General features: G+C 51.4%; 2 protein-coding genes and 1 long non-coding RNA gene across 7 annotated transcripts in view; 1 reads left to right on the top strand and 2 right to left on the bottom strand.

The window, feature by feature from the left end:
• GRAMD1B (GRAM domain containing 1B) overlaps positions 1-4,372 on the top strand; it is an 88,585-nt gene extending 84,213 nt beyond the window's left edge. For 4 of the 5 annotated variants that reach the window (XM_039379990.1, XM_027720990.2, XM_027720993.2 and 1 more), the window contains 4 exons: positions 754-765; positions 1,087-1,194; positions 1,819-1,936; positions 3,060-4,372. In XM_039379990.1, coding sequence (XP_039235924.1) covers positions 754-765; positions 1,087-1,194; positions 1,819-1,936; positions 3,060-3,149 — 328 coding nt within the window. In that variant the 3' untranslated portion in view covers positions 3,150-4,372. The remainder of the gene's footprint in view (positions 1-753; positions 766-1,086; positions 1,195-1,818; positions 1,937-3,059) is intronic. The other variant, XM_027720991.2, reaches the window with a different exon arrangement.
• LOC120323005 lies at positions 1,580-3,138 on the bottom strand. Its single transcript, XR_005563044.1, has 4 exons — positions 3,017-3,138; positions 2,712-2,825; positions 2,509-2,617; positions 1,580-1,967 (listed from the first exon to the last, which is right to left on the bottom strand). It is a non-coding gene; the product is annotated as an uncharacterized LOC120323005 (long non-coding RNA).
• Positions 4,373-9,594: 5,222 nt separating the features above from the next.
• SCN3B (sodium voltage-gated channel beta subunit 3) lies at positions 9,595-17,896 on the bottom strand. Its single transcript, XM_027721002.2, has 6 exons — positions 17,353-17,896; positions 15,659-15,822; positions 13,979-14,204; positions 12,921-13,059; positions 12,310-12,406; positions 9,595-11,860 (listed from the first exon to the last, which is right to left on the bottom strand). The coding sequence occupies exons 1-5, from the start codon at positions 17,405-17,407 to the stop codon at positions 12,343-12,345; spliced, it is 648 nt and encodes a 215-aa protein (XP_027576803.1). The 5' UTR covers positions 17,408-17,896; the 3' UTR covers positions 9,595-11,860; positions 12,310-12,342.
• Positions 17,897-18,211: the final 315 nt, after the last annotated feature.

Raw genomic sequence — 18,211 nt, 5'->3', positions numbered from 1 at the left:
TTAGACTGAACTTATAGTTCAAACTGAGCTCCTTTCTGTGTTTCCTTTTCCCAGTGGGGGCACTGACTGCAGAGTTTTGCAGCAGCAACCCAGCCAAGTTGCTGGGAAGGTGATGTCAAGTCCTGTTGTGATAAGAAAACAGTAGAAAGGTACAAAAAAGCTTTATGAAAACATCTCCTGACAGGCTGTGAGCTTCACTTAGGTCAGAGAGCCCTGATAATGATTTCAGAACACTCTCCTGGCCAGTTGCCCTCCTCCTGACTGAGCTGGTGATAGTGGGCCATTCTTCCAGCAGAACAGCTGCTCTGTTCAGAGACAGGCACCAGCCTGGTATTTTTGGAATCTGTTCCCCAGGAGGAGAGGAAATGCCCGTGTGTGGTGGTGGTGGGTGAGAGGAGCAGTGCAGGGTCTGGCTGTGGGGGTGTTCCCAGTGCCAGCAGTGCTGGGAGGAGGTGAGGCTGGCTGTGTGCAGCCTGGCTGTGTGTCACACGGTGCCCTCGTGGGCACACTTGGGGCTCGTCCCCCAGAGCCACAGCTCAGCTTTGCTGGGTGAATTGCACCAGGAATGCAGGCACAGGGGTATTTGTCTGTCCTTCCTGCCTCTCTTCCCACTGTTCCTTTCTCCTCCCCTGGCCCCCCTGTACCTCCTGCACTGTCTCTGAGCCTCCTCTCTCAGCCCAGTTTCTCCTGGTCTGTGTCAGTCCGTTTCTAACCTGCAGCTGCTCCGTCTTTTCTCTTCCCTGCTCCCATTAGGATCTGTTTCAGGTACTGTCTCTCTCTTTTTTTACCTCTTTACTCTCCCATTTCCCTCTCTTTCTCTGCATTCAGCACATCCACCCATCCAACCTGTTCTGGCTGATCCCTCATCCCTGTCTTTCTGTCTCTCTGTCCTTGCTCACGCATTTCTTCCACGAGGTGCAGTTTTGGGTTCTGACCACCTGGTCCTTACTCAGATTTAAGTTCCCACTCACATCCAGGGTGGACCTGGGCCTCAGACACCTTCTCAAGCCTTGGGCATTTCCCAGGTGTGCCTGGCAATGGGCTGTGAAGTGCTCCTGCTAAACTGACTGTTCTCCTTCTTTCCAGTCTGGTGCTGCTGGTCATTCTCAATATGATGCTGTTCTACAAACTCTGGATGTTGGAATATACTACACAGACCCTCACAGCGTGGCAGGGCTTGAGGCTGCAGGAGAGGTATTATTAGAGAATTATTATTTTCCCCAAAATAGCCCCGCTACTTTCCCATGGATAGATACTTTAGGTGATTATAGATACTTTAAGTGATTTTGTCTTTCTCTAGTACTCTTGGTGTTTGTTTAGACTACTACAATATAGTATTTAAGTACAGAACATACATCCTGTAATGTGCATGTTCTGGAATTACATGGGTACATCTTTCCCTGCCCCACACAGGTAAGTTTTGTGTTGCATCCATGATTTTTGGGGAAGTATCTGAACCTCTCCAAGCCCCTTGAGTGCTTCCATCTGTCCTGATTCCTCTCTCCTCAGCAGCCTCCCACCCTGTTCTGGGGGGGTTAATTGGGCCTGAAGGAAGAGAGAGAGCCATGGGAAAGAGAGCCAGTGCAGCTTTAATTCAAAATAAAGAGAAAGTCCTGAACAAATTACATGGGATGAATAAAGACTGACAGCATGTCTAGAAAAAGCAAACCACGGAATCCAATTGATTGAAATTCCAAGCATTTTAAATGCACTTTTGCTCAAGAAAACGTGCCCCTTTGGGGTGAAAAGCTTAGCCAGAAGCTGGTTACACCCACTGCAGGTTGCCCAGGGTGACTCTTGCCCGTGTTGTGCTGCCAGGTTGCCCCAGTCTCAGACAGAGTGGGCCCAGTTACTGGAGTCCCAGCAGAAGTACCACGACTCGGAGCTGCAGAAGTGGCGGGAGATCATCAAATCCTCCGTGATGCTGCTGGACCAGGTGAGACCCCACGGCCAGGTAGGGCTGGGACCTGAGTCATAGAATCATGGAATCAGCTGGGTTGGAAGGGACCTCTGAGATCATCAAGTGCAACCCTTGATCCAACCCCGCTGTGGTTCCCAGCCCATGGCACTGATGCCACATCCAGTCTCATCTTAAACACCTCCAGGGATGGAGAATCCCCCACTTCCCTGGGCAGCCCATTCCAATGGCTGAGCACCCTCTCTGCAAAGAAATTCTTTCTAATATCCAACCTAAACCTCCCCTGGCACAGCTGAAGACCCAGCCCTCTTGTCTTGCTGAGAGTTGCCTGGGAAAAGAGTCCAACCCCCCCCTGGCTCCCCCCTCCTGGCAGGGAGTTGCAGAGAGTGAGGAGGTCTCCCCTGAGCCTCCTCTTCTCCAGGCTGAACAGCCCCAGCTCCCTCAGCCTCTCCTCACAGCACTTGTGCTCCAGTCCCTTCCCCAGCCTCGTTGCTCTCCTCTGGACCTGCTCCAGGACCTCTGTCCTCCCACCCCCTGCTCCCAACCCTGCAGCATTCCCTGGCTCCACTGTGGTCCCTCAGGTGTGTCACCTCCACCGGTGTCTCCCTCAGACCCATCTTCTCCCCTCATGGTGGGCAGCAGGTCCAGGGGCTGTCACAGGGTGCCACAGCCTCTCTGTCACACGAGGAGGAGAGAATTCTACAGGGGCAAAAAAAATCTTACATTGGCAAAAGATCTTACATTTTGAATCTAGTCTGTGGCATCCCAGTTTGGAAGAAAGACTGTTTTTTACCTCAGCTCTGGATTCACACATAGGTTTCGTGGATGAAGGGAACACCTTCTGCATGGGCCCTTCACAGCACAGAGTTTCAGTATCCACTGCCTAAAAAACCTTTTGTACAGCAGGCTGCTGAGAAAATAATCCATAAATCAGAGCTGCTCCTCCTGAACCTCGTTCTCTCACCCTTTCTTTTGGAGAAAGGTGCCTCACAGTCTCCCACCTTCTCAGTGCCCATTTGTACATCCCAGCCCTGCTCCCAAAATTGAATCTGGTGTGGACACTTTACAGGGAAAAGAAGGAAGTCCCAAAGCTCTCACCTCCAGGGTTGCATCACAGTGGGGAAAATCTCTTGTCTTGCAGATGAAGGATTCCCTAATAAACCTTCAGAATGGCATCGGGTCCCGGGACTTCGGGTCAGATCCAGAGGAGAAACGGAAACGTTTCCACTGACAGGCAGGAATGCAGGAGGCCAGAGGACGGTGTGCAATATGTGTAAATAGGATATATAAATATATATATAAATATATATATATATATACAGAATATAAATATATATATTATATACAGATTTTAAGAGAAAAAAAAAAAACCACAAAACAAAGCCTACGTATCGAGGGGAAGGGTTTTGACCTCCAACACTGGCTGAACTGGAGTGTCTCTGGTAGTGGGGGGGTGTGTGTGGGAGGGCTGTGCTCTCCCAGCACTGAGCTGTGCTTAGGGCCGAGCCCAGGGGTGCTCCCTGGGCCCTGCACTGCTCCTCTGTAATATTGCTGGCTGTTTGTCTGTCTGTCTGTTTAGTTTTTGTTGTTCCAAAGGGAAGCATCAGCGTGAGTGCCCCCCCCCCTCCCCAGCCCCCTCCCCACGCATGAGGGTCCCTGGTTGACTGTATTTATCTCTGCATAAAAAGGGGACACTGTCAACTCCCTGACCTTGCTGGCTTCAGGGCAGAGAGGGTTTGGCCATGGCAGTCAACCCCTTGCAGAACTGTCCCACGGTTGGAGAGGAGGCCTCGGGGAGAGTTGCTGTAGGTCTGCAGAGAGCAGGTCTCCCTGGCAGTCACCTCCTGCACCCCTGGGTGCAGAAACACAGTTGGCTGTCACAGGGGCCAGCCTGGTTCAGAGGGCGAAGGCCAGGATGGAAAGGAGCTGAAATGCTGTCCACAAGCACCAATTTGCTGTTGGTGCAGCAGAAAGAGGCGAGGAGAGGGTGGGGAGGGGAGAACCTGCCCCCAAGGTGTGTGGGTGGAGCAGGGCCACCCCTGTGACAGTGTCCCCTTTACCTTGGCTGTAGTTCTCTGCTTTCCATGTGCTTGGGCCCCTGCCATAAAGCCATCCCCGTGCTGAAAATCTACATCTGTGCTGAACAGGCAACTCCCCACGAGGGTGGGAGTACCCCAACCGAAAAACAAACCCCAAATTAGGATTTATGTGCAGCCACTGCCCAGCTCAGCAAATCTCTCTCCTGCCCCTGGTCTACAAGACCATTTTGTTCGTATCTTGTCTTATAAAATCTGTGGGAAAACATTAGTGAGAAAAATAACTTGATTTCCTTCCCTGGGATAAACTTACATGTTTGTGGCTATGCAGCAACAGCCACCACTGTGGGTATCTGTGACTGCATCTGTGTGCACCAAGGCTTCCAAAAACCCAGGAGAGGTGAGGAAGGGTCACAGGGACAAAAAAAAAAAAAAGGATAAAAGAGAAAAGAGAAAAAGGACCATCAGTGGGTGGCAGGACAGAGCTTGGGGGTGTCCATGGTGTGAGGCATCTGAAGGTTTCTCTCATTAAGCATTTGCTCTGTGAGTCAGTCAGGGGGTAGAGCTGCACTGAAAAGCCAATATGTATTTGTAGTTGTTCTGGGGGATAATTCCAGACTCTCGTGAGCAGCCCCATGAGGAAGAGGGGCAGTGGGGCTGCCCTGTGCAGAGTCCCAGGCCCCACAGGGATTGGTTGAGCTGGAGGCTGCTCGTGTGAATGTTTAATAAATGCTTTGTCATCTTGCCCAGCCAGGCAGATTAGGTGAACATGTGAGGCCCTCCATCTCCACCCTGTCCAACAGCAGGATTTTCCCACTTTCTGAGTGGCAGCTGGAAGTTCCCAGTGTGGAAATGGTGCCAGCTGTAGCTCCTCTGTTGTCTCCAGTGGGCACTGAAAGGGCAGGGAACACAAGGGTGAGTCACTGGTCTCATGTAAACTCTCATCCTCACAACTGGGTGACAAAGTGGCTTCTAAAACCCTCTCAAGCTCCCAGTTTCCAATTAGGGAAAGGTCATATATGTAGGAGTGACCAACCTGCTGCTTTCTCCCAACCTGCCTCCAATTTCCATGACCAAGTGCTAAACACAACATGTCCCACAGAAGACTCACATGGGAAGGAGTGTGGATGAAGACAGGTTATCAAAAAGACATTTAAGACTGTGAAAGCAAGGTACAATTGGGGAAAAACTAGAGAGTAATGTGTATTTATGACTATTTATTTAATTTAATGCTGCTGACTACTGTACTGCTCCCTGACTTTTTGCCAGGGAGGCTGCTGAAATGGCTGCTCTACAATGACACTGAGGTGCTAGTGCCTGGGAAGGGCATTCTGTGGCTCATCTTGGGACAGGAGGGCCCTGACTCCCCACTGTGACTTGCCAGACTGTCCCAGAGTCCTGTTTCCCCCATTACTCCCTCCCACAATTGCTAAGCACAGAGAATTCCCCCGCTGCCCATCTTCCCCCTTTTTCTAGACTTTAATTTCAAGCACCAGGCAAGAGGACAGGGAGGAGGCCCTGTGGTTCACCTTGCCCATGCCAGGAAAGCAAAAGGAACATCCTGAAAGACACAGCTGGGATGTTGGGGTCTCTTCCACCTGGCTGGGAGGGGTTTGTCCCTAGGTGGATTTGATCAGTCAGGAGGCAGAGAAACCCTCCTGTCCCAGGGGGTTATGAGCAAGGGCTGCTGGTCAGGGTTGGTTTCTCACCAGTTTCACACTCTCTTTATAGTTAGGGAGGCAAGAAATCCATTCCCTCATCAGTGCATCCTTCCTCTGCAGCATCCTTCCAGCTTTAGCCATGGCTTTAGGCTTGGGACGTTCCCTCTGACTCCCTCCTTCCCTCCCTCCCTCAGGCTGGGCCCCAGGGACAGCCTTGCACAAGCTCTGTTAAGTTAATGTGAGGCTGCACTGGCAGCTGTAACAATCTCAAGCACTAATATTTATTCTACCTGCACATCAGACTGGATTTTTAACATCTGACATCTCTCCTGACACACAGCAACGTTAAATCCTTTGTTCTGGGCACCAACCAGAACCTTGTACCTGCAGCATCCTTCAGGCAGAGGGAGGTTTGTCTTTGAGGCTTTGGGGTTCTTTTTCTCAAGATTTCTAGTTACTCACTTTCTTTTTCCCACTTGGCTTGGAGTTGGATAGGATCCTTGATCTTTTATTGCCTCTTAATTTATCACAGTAATAATAAAAAAGGGGAAAAGCAAGGTCTTTTTCTCAAGGCAAAACCCACAATGGCACTAAAGGTGAGGGCTCAAACAAAGCTCAGATTAAAGGTAAGGGCTTAAACAAAACCTGGGGGTATTTTCACTTCGATGCCTTGGTGTAGAAAGCTGTGATAGGAATCACCTGCTCCTGATCAGTCCCAGCTGACAGGTTAATTCCTTCTGGAGCCATAGACAGTTTGGGACCATGATTGTATTTCCTGGAGAAATCAGCAATGCTTTTTAGGAGTGAGGTTGAGCAACCTGAATAATGTTCCAGGGGGTGGTACTTCCCTCAGCATCCCAGCCAAGTCGTAGCTTGGCTTCCACTGTCAGGGTTTTGCTTCTGCACTTCATCTGTGCCAGAAATCCCACATTATTTTCGTGGCAGGCACATTTCCCTGCCCAGCCCTCCCTCTGACCTTCCCACTCTGCACATCTGCCAGGTGAGCACAGCTGGGGTTTGATTTGCAGGATAGGAACAATAAAAAAAAACCCCAGGGGTTTTTAAAAAGGCATTTCTCCAGCCAGGCATGCAAACTAATGCCAGCAGGTAGGAGCCCAATTCCTGCCAAGTGAGATGCTCCCCTGTGGGAGGAGGGAGAAGGGGGAGCAGGAGGCTTCAATCTGCCAGTTTGGGTATCTGTTTTTATGGCAGAAGGGACATAACTCACTGATCCTGGCCTGATACAACCTCACCTCTGATGAACACACACCTAATGCTTACCTTGCAGGAGCTGTTGGGGTTATGGCATCTGGGATGAGCTCAGGGTGGATTTGAGGCCTGGATAACTGCTGTGCCATCAGGCATTCCAGATGTATTTAGTGCAGCACCTGTGTCTTGGGGAGGACCAAAAGACAGGTTATTCCAGGTGTAAGATGCCCAAGACAGGGGCAGTGCTGGGGCTGCACGTTCCACTTAGGAGAGAAAAAGGTACCTGCAGTGGTCAGGAGAGGAGTGAGCTGTGGATTTGACAGGATAACCATGTTTTTGGGTGCTCTGCTGATAACCCCAGGCATGCTTCAGTCACAAAACTTTGATATTAATTGATATTAACATACACCAACTTCTGCATAAATCCTTTCTGGCTCCCTCAAGTCTTTTGGGAGAAGAGAAAAAAAAGAAGTCACGGGGCTTTGATCTCCCCTAACACACCTGAACTGCTGCTGAGAGAGCCTGCATTTACACACAGCTCAGGCTGTGCCTGTCTGCTGGGTGACACCTGAGCCCTCTTGTCTGCTTTAGATCTAATAAAGACAAACCTCAGAGATATGCAACATGCCTTTAGTGGAACATGAGCCTGTATTAAAAGGGGAAGGGTTTCAAAGCACAAAGCTTTGCTGGATTTGAAGCCCTGGCACAAAACTGGCTCTGAAATAATGATGCCTTGCATTGGCATATCTCCTCTAGGAAAGCTGGAATGCTGATTTTGGAATGCTGGTCTGTGTTCTTATCAGACAGACCCTGTTCAGCAGCTCATCTGGGTGTAGATGGGGACAGACTTTTCAGCCTGCTTGCCTCCTCAGCACTGTCCATGTGTCCTACATAAGAAACTTTTTCTTACCTTTATACAAGAAGGTAGAAATTTCTTTTCCAGGTAGTGACTGGAGACACTTTTGGTCTGGGTACTTGCTCAAGACCTTTTGGATTTGCTGCACTAACTAACTGTTCTAACCAGGAGCACTCTCTCAGTCAGTGTCTGCTTTTCCCAGTGAGGACAGAAACAAACCACTTCCTAATTCAGAGGTGGAACTTTCTGCTTCCACAGCGTGCAGAAAAATCAGTCTGAAAATTGCTGTTTGAAGAACAGTGCCTGGCTCAGGGGGAAGCAATTCCATCCTGTTTTCCCAGCCAGCTGCTGTCATCCCACAGCTCTTGACAGATCCCTGCTCAACTCCAGGAGATCTCCTGGTGGGATCCCTGCCAGGGTTGCTGCCACAGACACGTTTCATGGCACAGTCACGTGGACTCTCTGACTTAGTCTTTTCAGCCAGTCTCAGCACTAGTTAAAACTCCTGGCAGGGGCTTGCTCAACACAAAACTCGAAGCAGAGAGTCTCAAACCAAAGCCCCCGAGGTGAGTGGCTCACAGAGCAGCTGTCTCAGCGTGGTTCCTGTGCTGATGTCCCAGCCCGTCTCCCCCCGGACACGCTCTGCTCTCTGTGCTTCGCAGTCTCCACAGCACGAGTCTCTCTGTGCCATAATACCTTCCTTTTTCTAGATGTGCACACTGGCCAAATAATCTCCTCGTGTCTTGATGGACTGCTGGTTGAGGCCATTCCCTGATCTAGGCAGACAGCATGGGCTTATCCCTTAGCATGGGTACGTGGTGTGCCATGCCCTCCTCTCCCACGTTTTGCAGTGCTTGCTATGGCTTTTCCCTCTCCCCTCAAACCTCTGCTGCTGGACAATCATTCCCTGTGTCATAGATGGACTGACCTGGTGCTGTCCCTGCCTGCCTTTCCCTCCTGCAGTCTGTATGCTCTTTAAGTGAATGTGTTTTACTTTTTTTTTTTCAGTAGGGAAAAGGACTTCCTTCTGCTGAAGGAATTATATTTGCACATGGCTCAGGGAGGTTCCTCCTCTGGCCGTTTCTGTTACCTCACTCATTTAGGCCAATTCCATTGCTAACGTTAAAGGCCACCTTCCCCATCCCAGACTCCCAGAATAGTTAGGGAATAAAACCAATGTGCAGCTCAGGTTCTAGAGCCGCGTGGTCGTGTCTCCGTTTGGGAATCGGGATTCGGGAGAGCGGCTGTTACAAAACAGCAGCTTTCTCCAGCGGGGAGAGGGGTGGAGCCCGTGCCACAGGCGTCATTCCCATCTCCACGAGCCCACCTCCCGTGGAATAGCACTTACAGAGCAGAGATGGAAGCACTGACCTGGCTCTGGACACGGAGGGAGGGAGGAGCAGCAGAGCAGCACAACCGCCCAGGAGTGGCCTCACGGTGGCTGTGGCACCTCTGGGACGTCACCATTCCCGTGGCACTTCGTCTCCCATCACTGGGATGTCACCATTCCCGTGGCACTTCGTCTCCCATCACGTGCTCCAGGCCTGGATAAAGCTGCTAAAAACCTGGAGCGTGTCCTCCCCACCCGGACCCCGCGCCCCCGAATCGCTGGAACTGCAGACTAACGAGGGAGTGGGTCCTGCACTTCCCTCCTGGAATTCGCCACCAGAGCCCGGGAACGGGGGGGGCTGGAGCACTGAGGTGAACTGTGGGGTGGGGGAAGGCCCCCAGTGGGTTGGTTTTAGGCGTGGTGTGACTGTCGGGACCTTTGCGCTGTGCGCAAACCGCGGTGAAACGCTGCTGGAATGACCTGCTAGGACCTCTAGGAACTGTAAAGGCTCTGCAGCCAAACCTGGTGTAAGTAGCTAGTACATGGAAGTACGGTATCAATTAAAAACTCTATCAACCAGACAGTGTGAGTCTTTGTTCTCTTTATTATCCTGCCTGTTCTGGAGTCTCTCCTGTCGTGTCCGAACACAGAGAGTCTTTGCAGAGACCAACCTTTACCACCAGCCTTGAAAAAACCCCAGTTTTTCACTTGTTACTCTGTGAGATTCTCGAGCAAAACTTTTTTTTCTCCTGCCTACAATGCCACATCTGTCTGCAGGAACTGGAAAAGTGAAAGATGTGTCCCAAAAAGAAGAAAAGCATCTCCAGGAGATGCCCGTGTGGGATACGGGGAGGTGCAGGACGAGGGGACGGCCCTTCTTTACCACCTGAGGTAGCTCTCAAGAAGTTCTTAGTTTACTCCTTTTTTTGACTTAACCAGAGGATTTTCAGTGCTTCACAGGGGCTGGGGAGCAGAGCTGAAGTGGGAGAGAAGTTTTGTGACCTTACCTAAAAAAAAAATCTCCGTGGGCTCTCGTGGTCAGTGCTGGAAACTCTGGAGTTACAATCTGCTCCCTCCTCTGTTGCTGTGGATTTGGATTTGGGATAATGCAGGCAAATCATTGTAGGGAAAATGGTAACATCCAGCTGAACTCGAAGAGGGTCTGCTTTCTCCCCCCTTTTGGATATTAGGTTTTAGGGAACTGGTGCCCAGACTACAAGTGGAAAGTGTGCTCCAGTTGCCAGACTTGGCTCTGGATTTGGGAGCAATCCTACTGCACTGTAGTAGTTTACTAGACACCCACTCTAAAAAAAGGGTTGTTGAACAACTGCCAGTTAGAAATCTGGCCTGGGCCTGACTTACAAATGGAGTAATTTCCGTGATTTTTAGCAAACACATAAAAAGCAGCAGAACAAAGCAGAGGGAATTCCATAGGTGGGAAGCATGCCTGGAGTCACAAGCACTTTGGAACTACTTGGAAGCATCAGTGTAGCAAAATTTGTCAACTCTAGCAAGCAGTACAGGCTCCATTGCAGCAGGGATGTAACATCTGCCATAGGACAAACCCAAACCTCCCCCACTTTAAGGTGCAATTCCACCCTGGCCAATCTTTCTGCCTTTTTCCCCCCTTCCAAACCCACTTGTTGAGCTCAACTGATCTACATGGGAGGCCAGAAAACAAATTTTACTCTGCTTAACCCTCTGAAAAAGTAAGTTTGCATAGGAAAGAGGGAATTTAGAGCGTGATTCCTGGGCAGCAGGGGGTCATTTAGGATGAATGCTGACTATTCAAACCAGTGAGCAATTAGCACAAGAATTAGGACTAACTGGGGAAAATGGGTGTTTTCTGTCTGTCCCTCTAGATGGTGCTGTGCTGTAGCATGAGAGAACAGTGTAAAATGTACAACCATTTCACTAAGGTGGTGTCCTCCTGTGAGGGCTTTGCCTCCTGGTTATTTCTCTTGCATGAGGCTGCCTTCCTTCCCGGGGTTTCCCAGAGGGAGGTGGATCCCATACCTTGTCCTACTTGCCTGGTTGCTGTTGCAGGACGTGGCTCCACAGGTTACTCCTACCACTGTGTGTCTGTGTACTCCAGGAGTAAACCTGCTGTGCAAGGCAGATGGAAGGAGCTGAGAGTATTGACACTTGCTAAATGAAAGGAGGGACACAGAGGATTCTCATACTTACATCATCCTGCCTCCCAAAGCAGGAATATTTCAGGATCTGTTCTCAATTCCCTCCAGAATCAGGTGCCTCCAGGCACAGGGGCCCATCCTTCCTACTGTACATTTTTAACTATTTTAGTGCATTACAGTCCCACCCTACTCTGCCTGTGCATGGGCAGCTCAAAGTCCAGATCAATTTACCAAGCAGCTAATTAAATAAATTCTTCCTGTTTTGACACCAATAAGTCTGTTTAGTCTGCAATACATGGTGGAACATCACCCTAAAATGCCCTCATCCCCAGCTCTGCAGGTCAGAGTGACATGACATCCGTACCCTTTACCTCTGCAATGGAGAACTAGCATATTTAGCAAATAAAGGTGGTGGTGACAGCAGCTAAGGAATGACAGGTAACATTTACAAAGCCATTGAGGTGATGATGGAACTGAAACTTGGGAAGGAGCCGTGCTGCCCACACCCCTGTGCCTTTTGCTCAGCATGCTTCAACAGAAGAGTCCTTTAGCAATGGGCTGGCAGCTCAGGATGGAGTCATGAGACCAAAGTCAAGGCTGTACAGAGTCCAAGGCAAATGGAAGAGAATTTACACTTCCCCGTGTTTCCTCCCGGCGGCGCAGAGCTCCCCTCAAACCTGGCTGGCATGACGTGGTCCTTCTGTCTTCAGAGCCCCTGCAAGGGAGAGAAGCCCTCTTGGACCTCACCAAAGTGAGGGTTGCGATGGGATTAGCACAGCAGCTGACAGGACGGGAGCAAGAATTTAAAAGGTTTTAATCCTTCCCAGCAGATGTTTCCTTTGGAGATGGAGCCCTTGCAGCCCTCGTGGGCACAGCTCCCCATCTGCAGGGGGTGCTGATGATTCCCAACTCAACGGGAAGGGGCAAAGGAGGTGTAATTCCATCATAAAAGTGAACGTGTGTGTTGGTTTGGGGTTTAAAGTAGGATGATTACACCCACCACCTAAAGGCACCTGTGTTGCCTCTGAGGCCCAGAGGAGGAGCACAGCCGTGCTCCAGGAGTCTCCCATCCGCCTGCTCTCCAGCCCTACAGCACCTAACTCACTTCAGGGAGGCTGGAAGGTGGACACACAGAAGCAGTGACTGAGTTTCCTCATCCCCTACCTTGGTGCCGTTCATTCCGCTGTCTCCTCTCCGCTATTCCTCCACAGGCACGGCACAGTTTTCCTTGTTTTCTGATGGAATCGCAAGATAGTCTGTCCTGTAGTTGAAAGGGAAGGAGGAAAGCATAACCTCAAGTGCTACAGTGCAAAAGCCAGTTTGGGTCCATTCACCTGGAGGTGTCTCTGAGGTGACAAACGTCACCTGTACAAGATGCTCATGGCGGGAAACTCCCCTTGGCATAGTCAGGAGCAAACACAGAGCCTTCCCTACTGGAAAATCCTACACATACAGCCTTCCTGCTATGTACAAAGAGCACCCTTATCCATGCCAAGTGTGGAGAAAGATGGGAACGGGCCAGTAAGAAACCAGCCCTTCCAGGAGAGCATCTCCACGCAATCCAAACCAGGCCACCCTGGGACACCACAGTGTGGCCACACTCCCCACCTGCACTGTGGAAGTGCCTCTTGGTACTCCTAAACATTACAAGGATTTTTGGACACCCAACTAGACCATGCAAGAGCAAGGTTCGGTTTTCTTGCAGTCTGATCTGGCCTGGGACACCTGAAGAACCCTGGCAAAACAACTGGGACCTCCAGAGGTTCCACACTTACGCGTTTTCCTGGGCAGCCTCCTCTGCCTTGGAGACTTTCCTGTAGCAATAGACCATTTCTATCAGCAGCCACAGGGTGAGGAAGACCAGCAGAATATACATCATAATTTCTGAGATGACAGAGGTGAAGTCTTCTCCAGCTGTTCAAGAAAATGAAAGAGTCTCTGATCATGGGAGCACAGCAGCTCCATGGACACGTCCCACCCTTGTGTCATCCTTCCTAGATGAAAATATCTCCTTGCCAGAGATCCCCAGGTGCCACTAGGCTGTGAGGGGGTAAAAGAGAGGGACCAGGAGAGGCTGCCAACAGCAGCAAACCCACCAAGTGTCTCCAGTGGGATCAGACATGATGTGATCCTCACATTCTGTGCCACCCCCACATCCACAGGGATTGCTCACCCTTGGCCTGTCTCATCCTCACGCTCTGTTTCCTCCCTGCGTCCTACTCGCTGGTGCTACTTGAGATCAAAACACGGAGATGCTTGTGGGGAAGAGGGAGGGGAACACCCAGCAGGAAAACAGGAGGGCTGAAAGCTCCCGCCCCTCTCTGAAAGACCAGCAGAATTCCCACTGTTCTCTAGCAAGCCGGGGTTCCAGGCTGAACCGAGCAAACCCGAGAGGAACAGAAAGACTCAGGAGCACCGGAGAGGGAAGGAGGGTGGCAGCAAGAGAGTGATATCAAAATGGAGAACGAGCCGTTCCCGCAGGGAGGGGGCGGCAGCAAGGAACGCTGCGGCTCCCTGGGAAAGGCGGTGCTGTAGCATCCCAGAGCCGCCGCAGGAGGAGCTGGAAACCCCTGCTCGCGCCTGCCCAGCTGTGCCCAGCTGTGCCCCGGCCTGCCAGGCTGGCCGTGCCTCCCCACGCTCACACACAGCCCTGTTTGCAGCCAGCAAACAGCGGGCAGGTCCCGCTGAGCCCCGTGCGGTGCTTGCCAAGCACAGACAGGCTGTGTGGCGGCTCAGCCACCCTCTCCTGCACTGCCACGACAAAACCCCATCCCTGGAGGACAACACCCACGGCCAGAGGCGGCACAACAGGCTCCCTGCCAGCCCGTCCTACCCTCCTCCACCACGGTGAGGTGGATGAGCCGGGAGCTGGTGAAGAGGGGCCGGTGGATCTCGAACTCGAACTCCCGGGTGATGTTACAGGTGTAGATGCCAGAGTCGTTCAGGGTCACGTTTACCACGGTGATGGACACGTCCTGCATGTCTTTGCTCCCGTTCCACTGTATCCGACCGCTGAAACGGGTCTGGAATTCTTGGTTGGTTTTTCTGTGCTCGTAGATCTGCAAGGGAACGTGAAAGGGAACTCTGGTTAATCACTGACGGGAACAGCATCCCCCTCTAGCTACACCCATGGATGTTCTGGGCTCCCTTAGTAACAGCAGCTATTCATATTCCATCATCCTTTACCTCAAAATATCAGGCGACTTTAGAAAAGACAGAGAATTGAATTATCCGAAAACTGGCATCTCCATCACTGGGGCAGAAAAACTGAGGCACAGAAAATCACTGACACACGTGGACAGTGGCACAAAAAAGCAGCAATGGAACTGAAAACCAGGATCCTGCAAGTCTTTGTGCCTGTCAGCCACTGCATGTAAGATCATCTTGAGAAAGAACCACAGAATATTTACAGCAAAGACAAACAGTCATTTTCGGGAAGCCCTGGGAGATTGGGCTGAGGTGAAGGATAAATATGACAGTGGGATATTCTGGTTGACCACAGTCCCCATCATTACACTGCCTGTCCCAGCTCACCTCCACTGGCATTCTTTGGGTTGCCACTGGTAAATATATCACTCTGAAAGTGAATCCCCATCCCCACTCCCTTAGTGTGGTTCCTTTAGTTTGTCATCTTGCCTGGCCCTGCTCAGTCAAGATGAAGTGCAGCCACTGATCTAATGCTCCATACTCAGATAAAATAGCTAGAAAGAAATGTGCACTCAGCTTTACCTCCATTTCACCATCCTTTCTTGCATCCCAGTTGCCCCCCATCTGGGCAATTTCCATTTTGATTCACTCTGGAAACGGATTTTACCTTTTCCTGACAGGGATCCAAAACAAGCCCCAGAGATCCTCCCACAGTCAGGACCACACTACTTTCCCTGAGGCAAAATAAAGTAAATCCTGTCCTGCAGTTTTCTCGGAGGCCAAGTTACCTTCCAAAATAACAGCTTTGGGATTTAGAAGGGATTCAGACCTGGCCAAGGGTACCAAGTGTCACTCCATACTTCTGCTTCCCTTCTTGATATCCTTAGATACTGGACTTGAGGTATTCAAGGAATGAACTGGAAACTGGCATTCATGTATCCATGACCCAAATGTTTGAACTCTGGAAGAGATTCTAGCTTTTCTTGCCATGGGTTCATGCTGGGCCCAAGTGTGAAAATAGGCTAAGCAAGGAAAAGACACTTTAGTTGCTGTTCAAAATTGGTGCTGGGTGAAAATGCTGCAGAATTTGTGAAGACCTGCAGCTCAGAGCTGAACTCCAAGCTTGTCTCTCTGCCAAGCTACAAAAGCAGTCCGTGGGGCATTTCTATAGACTTGGAATTAGAATGTGGCAGAAAGGTTTTGTTCATATCTGGGTCTCTCTCCCTCCCTTGCACAGTCTTCCTTGGGGATCCTGCCCCAGGACAAACTTACACTCCCACAGATACCTCTTGGCTTCTCCCACACGAGTTCACTGGGCTGTGTTTCACTGTAAGACCTATGAAAACAAGTTCCCAAACATACATACGAGCTCATCCTTTCCACCCTCGGGCCTGTAGTACCATTCCACCACCGTGCTGGCCGTGACCTCTTCCCTCTTCATGCAGGAGATGCAGAGCAGCTTCATGTCTGTTCCTTGGACAGCCTCTGTCTCAGATGGGACTTCAACACAGACTGCAGAACAAACACCAGCTGGGGGAAAGGAGCAGCAGAGAAGTAGTGTTAAGGTAGAATTAGAGAGACATCAGTCATCCACATCTTAGCATTTATGATCACATTGTCATCCCCCATGGAAAACGGTTTGATTCATTACCAGCACCGTCTGACAACAGATTAAGTCTCAAATGTCAAATTTTACCAAGCTTCCTTCTCTGAGATATTAATAATTCATAATAAGTAACAGAGGCTGATCATTTCACACAGATTCACCTCTCCAGCATGTCCTTTGCCACAACTTTCATCTCTCCCCTCGTAATTAACGCCACTTTAAAGGCATTGTTCATTCCCTCCCATGCGTGCTGAGCATGCTCCTGTTCCAGCAGCAATTACAGTCTGGGGTGAGGGAAAGCCCAGAATTCCAGTGTGGAGGAACAGCTCGCTCTTTGTGCTAAGTTAAAAGGTCTGGATGCTTTAATCCATCAATGTGTTCAGAATCCATGAGGATTTGCCACCCTTCCTGTCTCTGGGCTTCCTGGGCAGTACTGGGAACCAAGGGGCTTGGACATGAGTGAATTTGGCAGCAGGAGGAGTTATTGATTTCACATGCATTCCTGCTCAAAATGCTTCCAATCAGGTCTGTGCTAATGCTGGAAACTCTCAGCTACTGCTCTTGCAAAGAAGGGGAAAATCGTTGCATGTGAAAGCACAGACTTGGGCAGGAAAGGATCGTTTCAGCACAACGTCTCAGCCCAAATCCCTGCTGACATTTGTCCCCTGGGCTAAACAATACTGGGCTCTGTCTGCCCAAGCCTGTCTCCAGAGCCCAGACGCTGACTTTGCTGGCTGCTCCCTCCTCCCCAGCCTCAGAGACACCATTAACCCGCTCTCTGGAGCACTGTATGATCCCGGGAACTATTCCTGGAAACAGCCCGATTCCAATTCTCCCGTACTACCAGCTCCATGAGTAGCACCAGCTTTCAGGGAGAAATAAGGAAAAGCTACAGGATCCTGCTTTATTCCAGTAAAATCAGATGCACACACACACACACACACACACACACACACACACACACACACACACATACACAGACATGCACCCAACACACAGGGCTGGAGGGACGTGCACATCGAAATGTGGCCGTGTTGGCAAGACCAACAGACCAACCCCCCTTTCCCTGTGGCAGTTGCAATTGCAATAAACTGATTTACTCCAGTTTGTACAGACTACACGGAAACTAAGCACCAACACACGGTTTAATGCTCTGCACACCCCCCCCCTGAAGGCGACTAAACGTTAAATTACACTGCAAATTTCCAAACAACAGCAAACAGCAGAGGACATGCACATGCTTTCTGCCGTGAGTCTCCTCAGCACCGAGGGGTTTTCTCTGCTCGTACAAACTCCGTCACATTCACACCAACTCTGCACGAACGTAATCCCCTTCTCTCGTAAACAAAACAAAACAAAACAAATAAAGAGCCGCTCGGAAAGCGGCGTGAAGGGAGCCCCGCTAGGAAATTTAAAGCAGCATCCTTAGGAGGTGTGGGAATGGAAGCACCTACCCCAGAGCACCAGCACGAGCGAGGACGCCCAGAGCATCGGCGGCAGCGCAGCCATTGTTCCGAGGGCTCAGCCTGGGCAGAGGCTCCTTCCCGAAGATGCTGCTCCGCTCCTCGCCGCGGGCGCGGCGCAACAGGATGCCGGGCGAGCGGGAGCCGCGGGCGCGCTGGGGAGGCGCGGGCGGCGGATCGCGGTGGCCCCGAGCTCCGGGCGAGGGCAGGGCTTGGGGGGGCGGCGGCAGCACCACGGACAGAGCCCGGGGCCGGACAGCTCCGCCGGGCTCCGCGGGGCGCGGCCGGCGCTGCGGGAGGAGGATGCGCTGGGGCCGCGGGTGCGGGAGGATGATGCGCGGGCGGGCGGAGGCGGGAGGATGCGGGAGGATGCGGGAGGATGCGGAGCAGCAGCAGCAGCAGGTGCCCCGCGCGGGGCGCGGCCGCCGCTCTTTGTTCCCGCGGGATGCGGGGCGCGGATCCCGGGCGGGAGGAGGATGCCGAGGATGCTGGAGCAGCCCGGGCGGGGGGCACGGCCGGCACAGGCATGCGCGGCCACCTCCCCCGGCCCCGGGGCGTGCAGGGCTCCTCCCGCTCCCCGGGGCTCCAGTGACCCCTGGGCTGCCTCCCTCTCTCCCTGGCTAGAGGGGGGATATCATAGAATCACACTGGAATGGACCTTAAACACCACCCAGTTCCACCCCCTGCCACGGGCAGCGACACCTTCCACCAGACCAGGTTGCTCCAACATCCAACCTGGCTTTGAAGACTTCCAGGGATGTGGCATCCACAACCTCCCTGGGTAACCTGTCACACAACCTGTCACACCACCACACAGTAAAGAATTCCTCCCTAACATCCAACCTGAATT

The sequence above is a fragment of the Pipra filicauda genome, unplaced genomic scaffold, assembly GCF_003945595.2.
Source record: "Pipra filicauda isolate LSUMZ 115617 unplaced genomic scaffold, ASM394559v2 scaffold182_size1470994_pilon, whole genome shotgun sequence".
Classification (NCBI taxonomy): domain Eukaryota; kingdom Metazoa; phylum Chordata; class Aves; order Passeriformes; family Pipridae; genus Pipra; species Pipra filicauda.
The sequence above is the reverse complement of the archived record's forward strand: the minus strand, read 5'-3'. Positions and strand labels throughout refer to the sequence as shown.

What these genes read in the sequence shown, in the direction of transcription:
- SCN3B (XM_027721002.2), bottom strand. Translation starts at nt 17,407, where the DNA reads ATGGCTGCGCTGCCGCCGATGCTCTGGGCGTCCTCGCTCGTGCTGGTG. An exon ending in GCTCGTGCTGGTGCTCTGGG is followed by an intron (nt 15,823 to 17,352) that starts GTAGGTGCTTCC and finishes CCTTTCCCCCAG; the next exon opens with CTGGTGTTTGTTCTGCAGTC. An exon ending in GAGGCTGCCCAGGAAAACGC is followed by an intron (nt 12,407 to 12,920) that starts GTAAGTGTGGAA and finishes TTTCAACTACAG; the next exon opens with GACAGACTATCTTGCGATTC.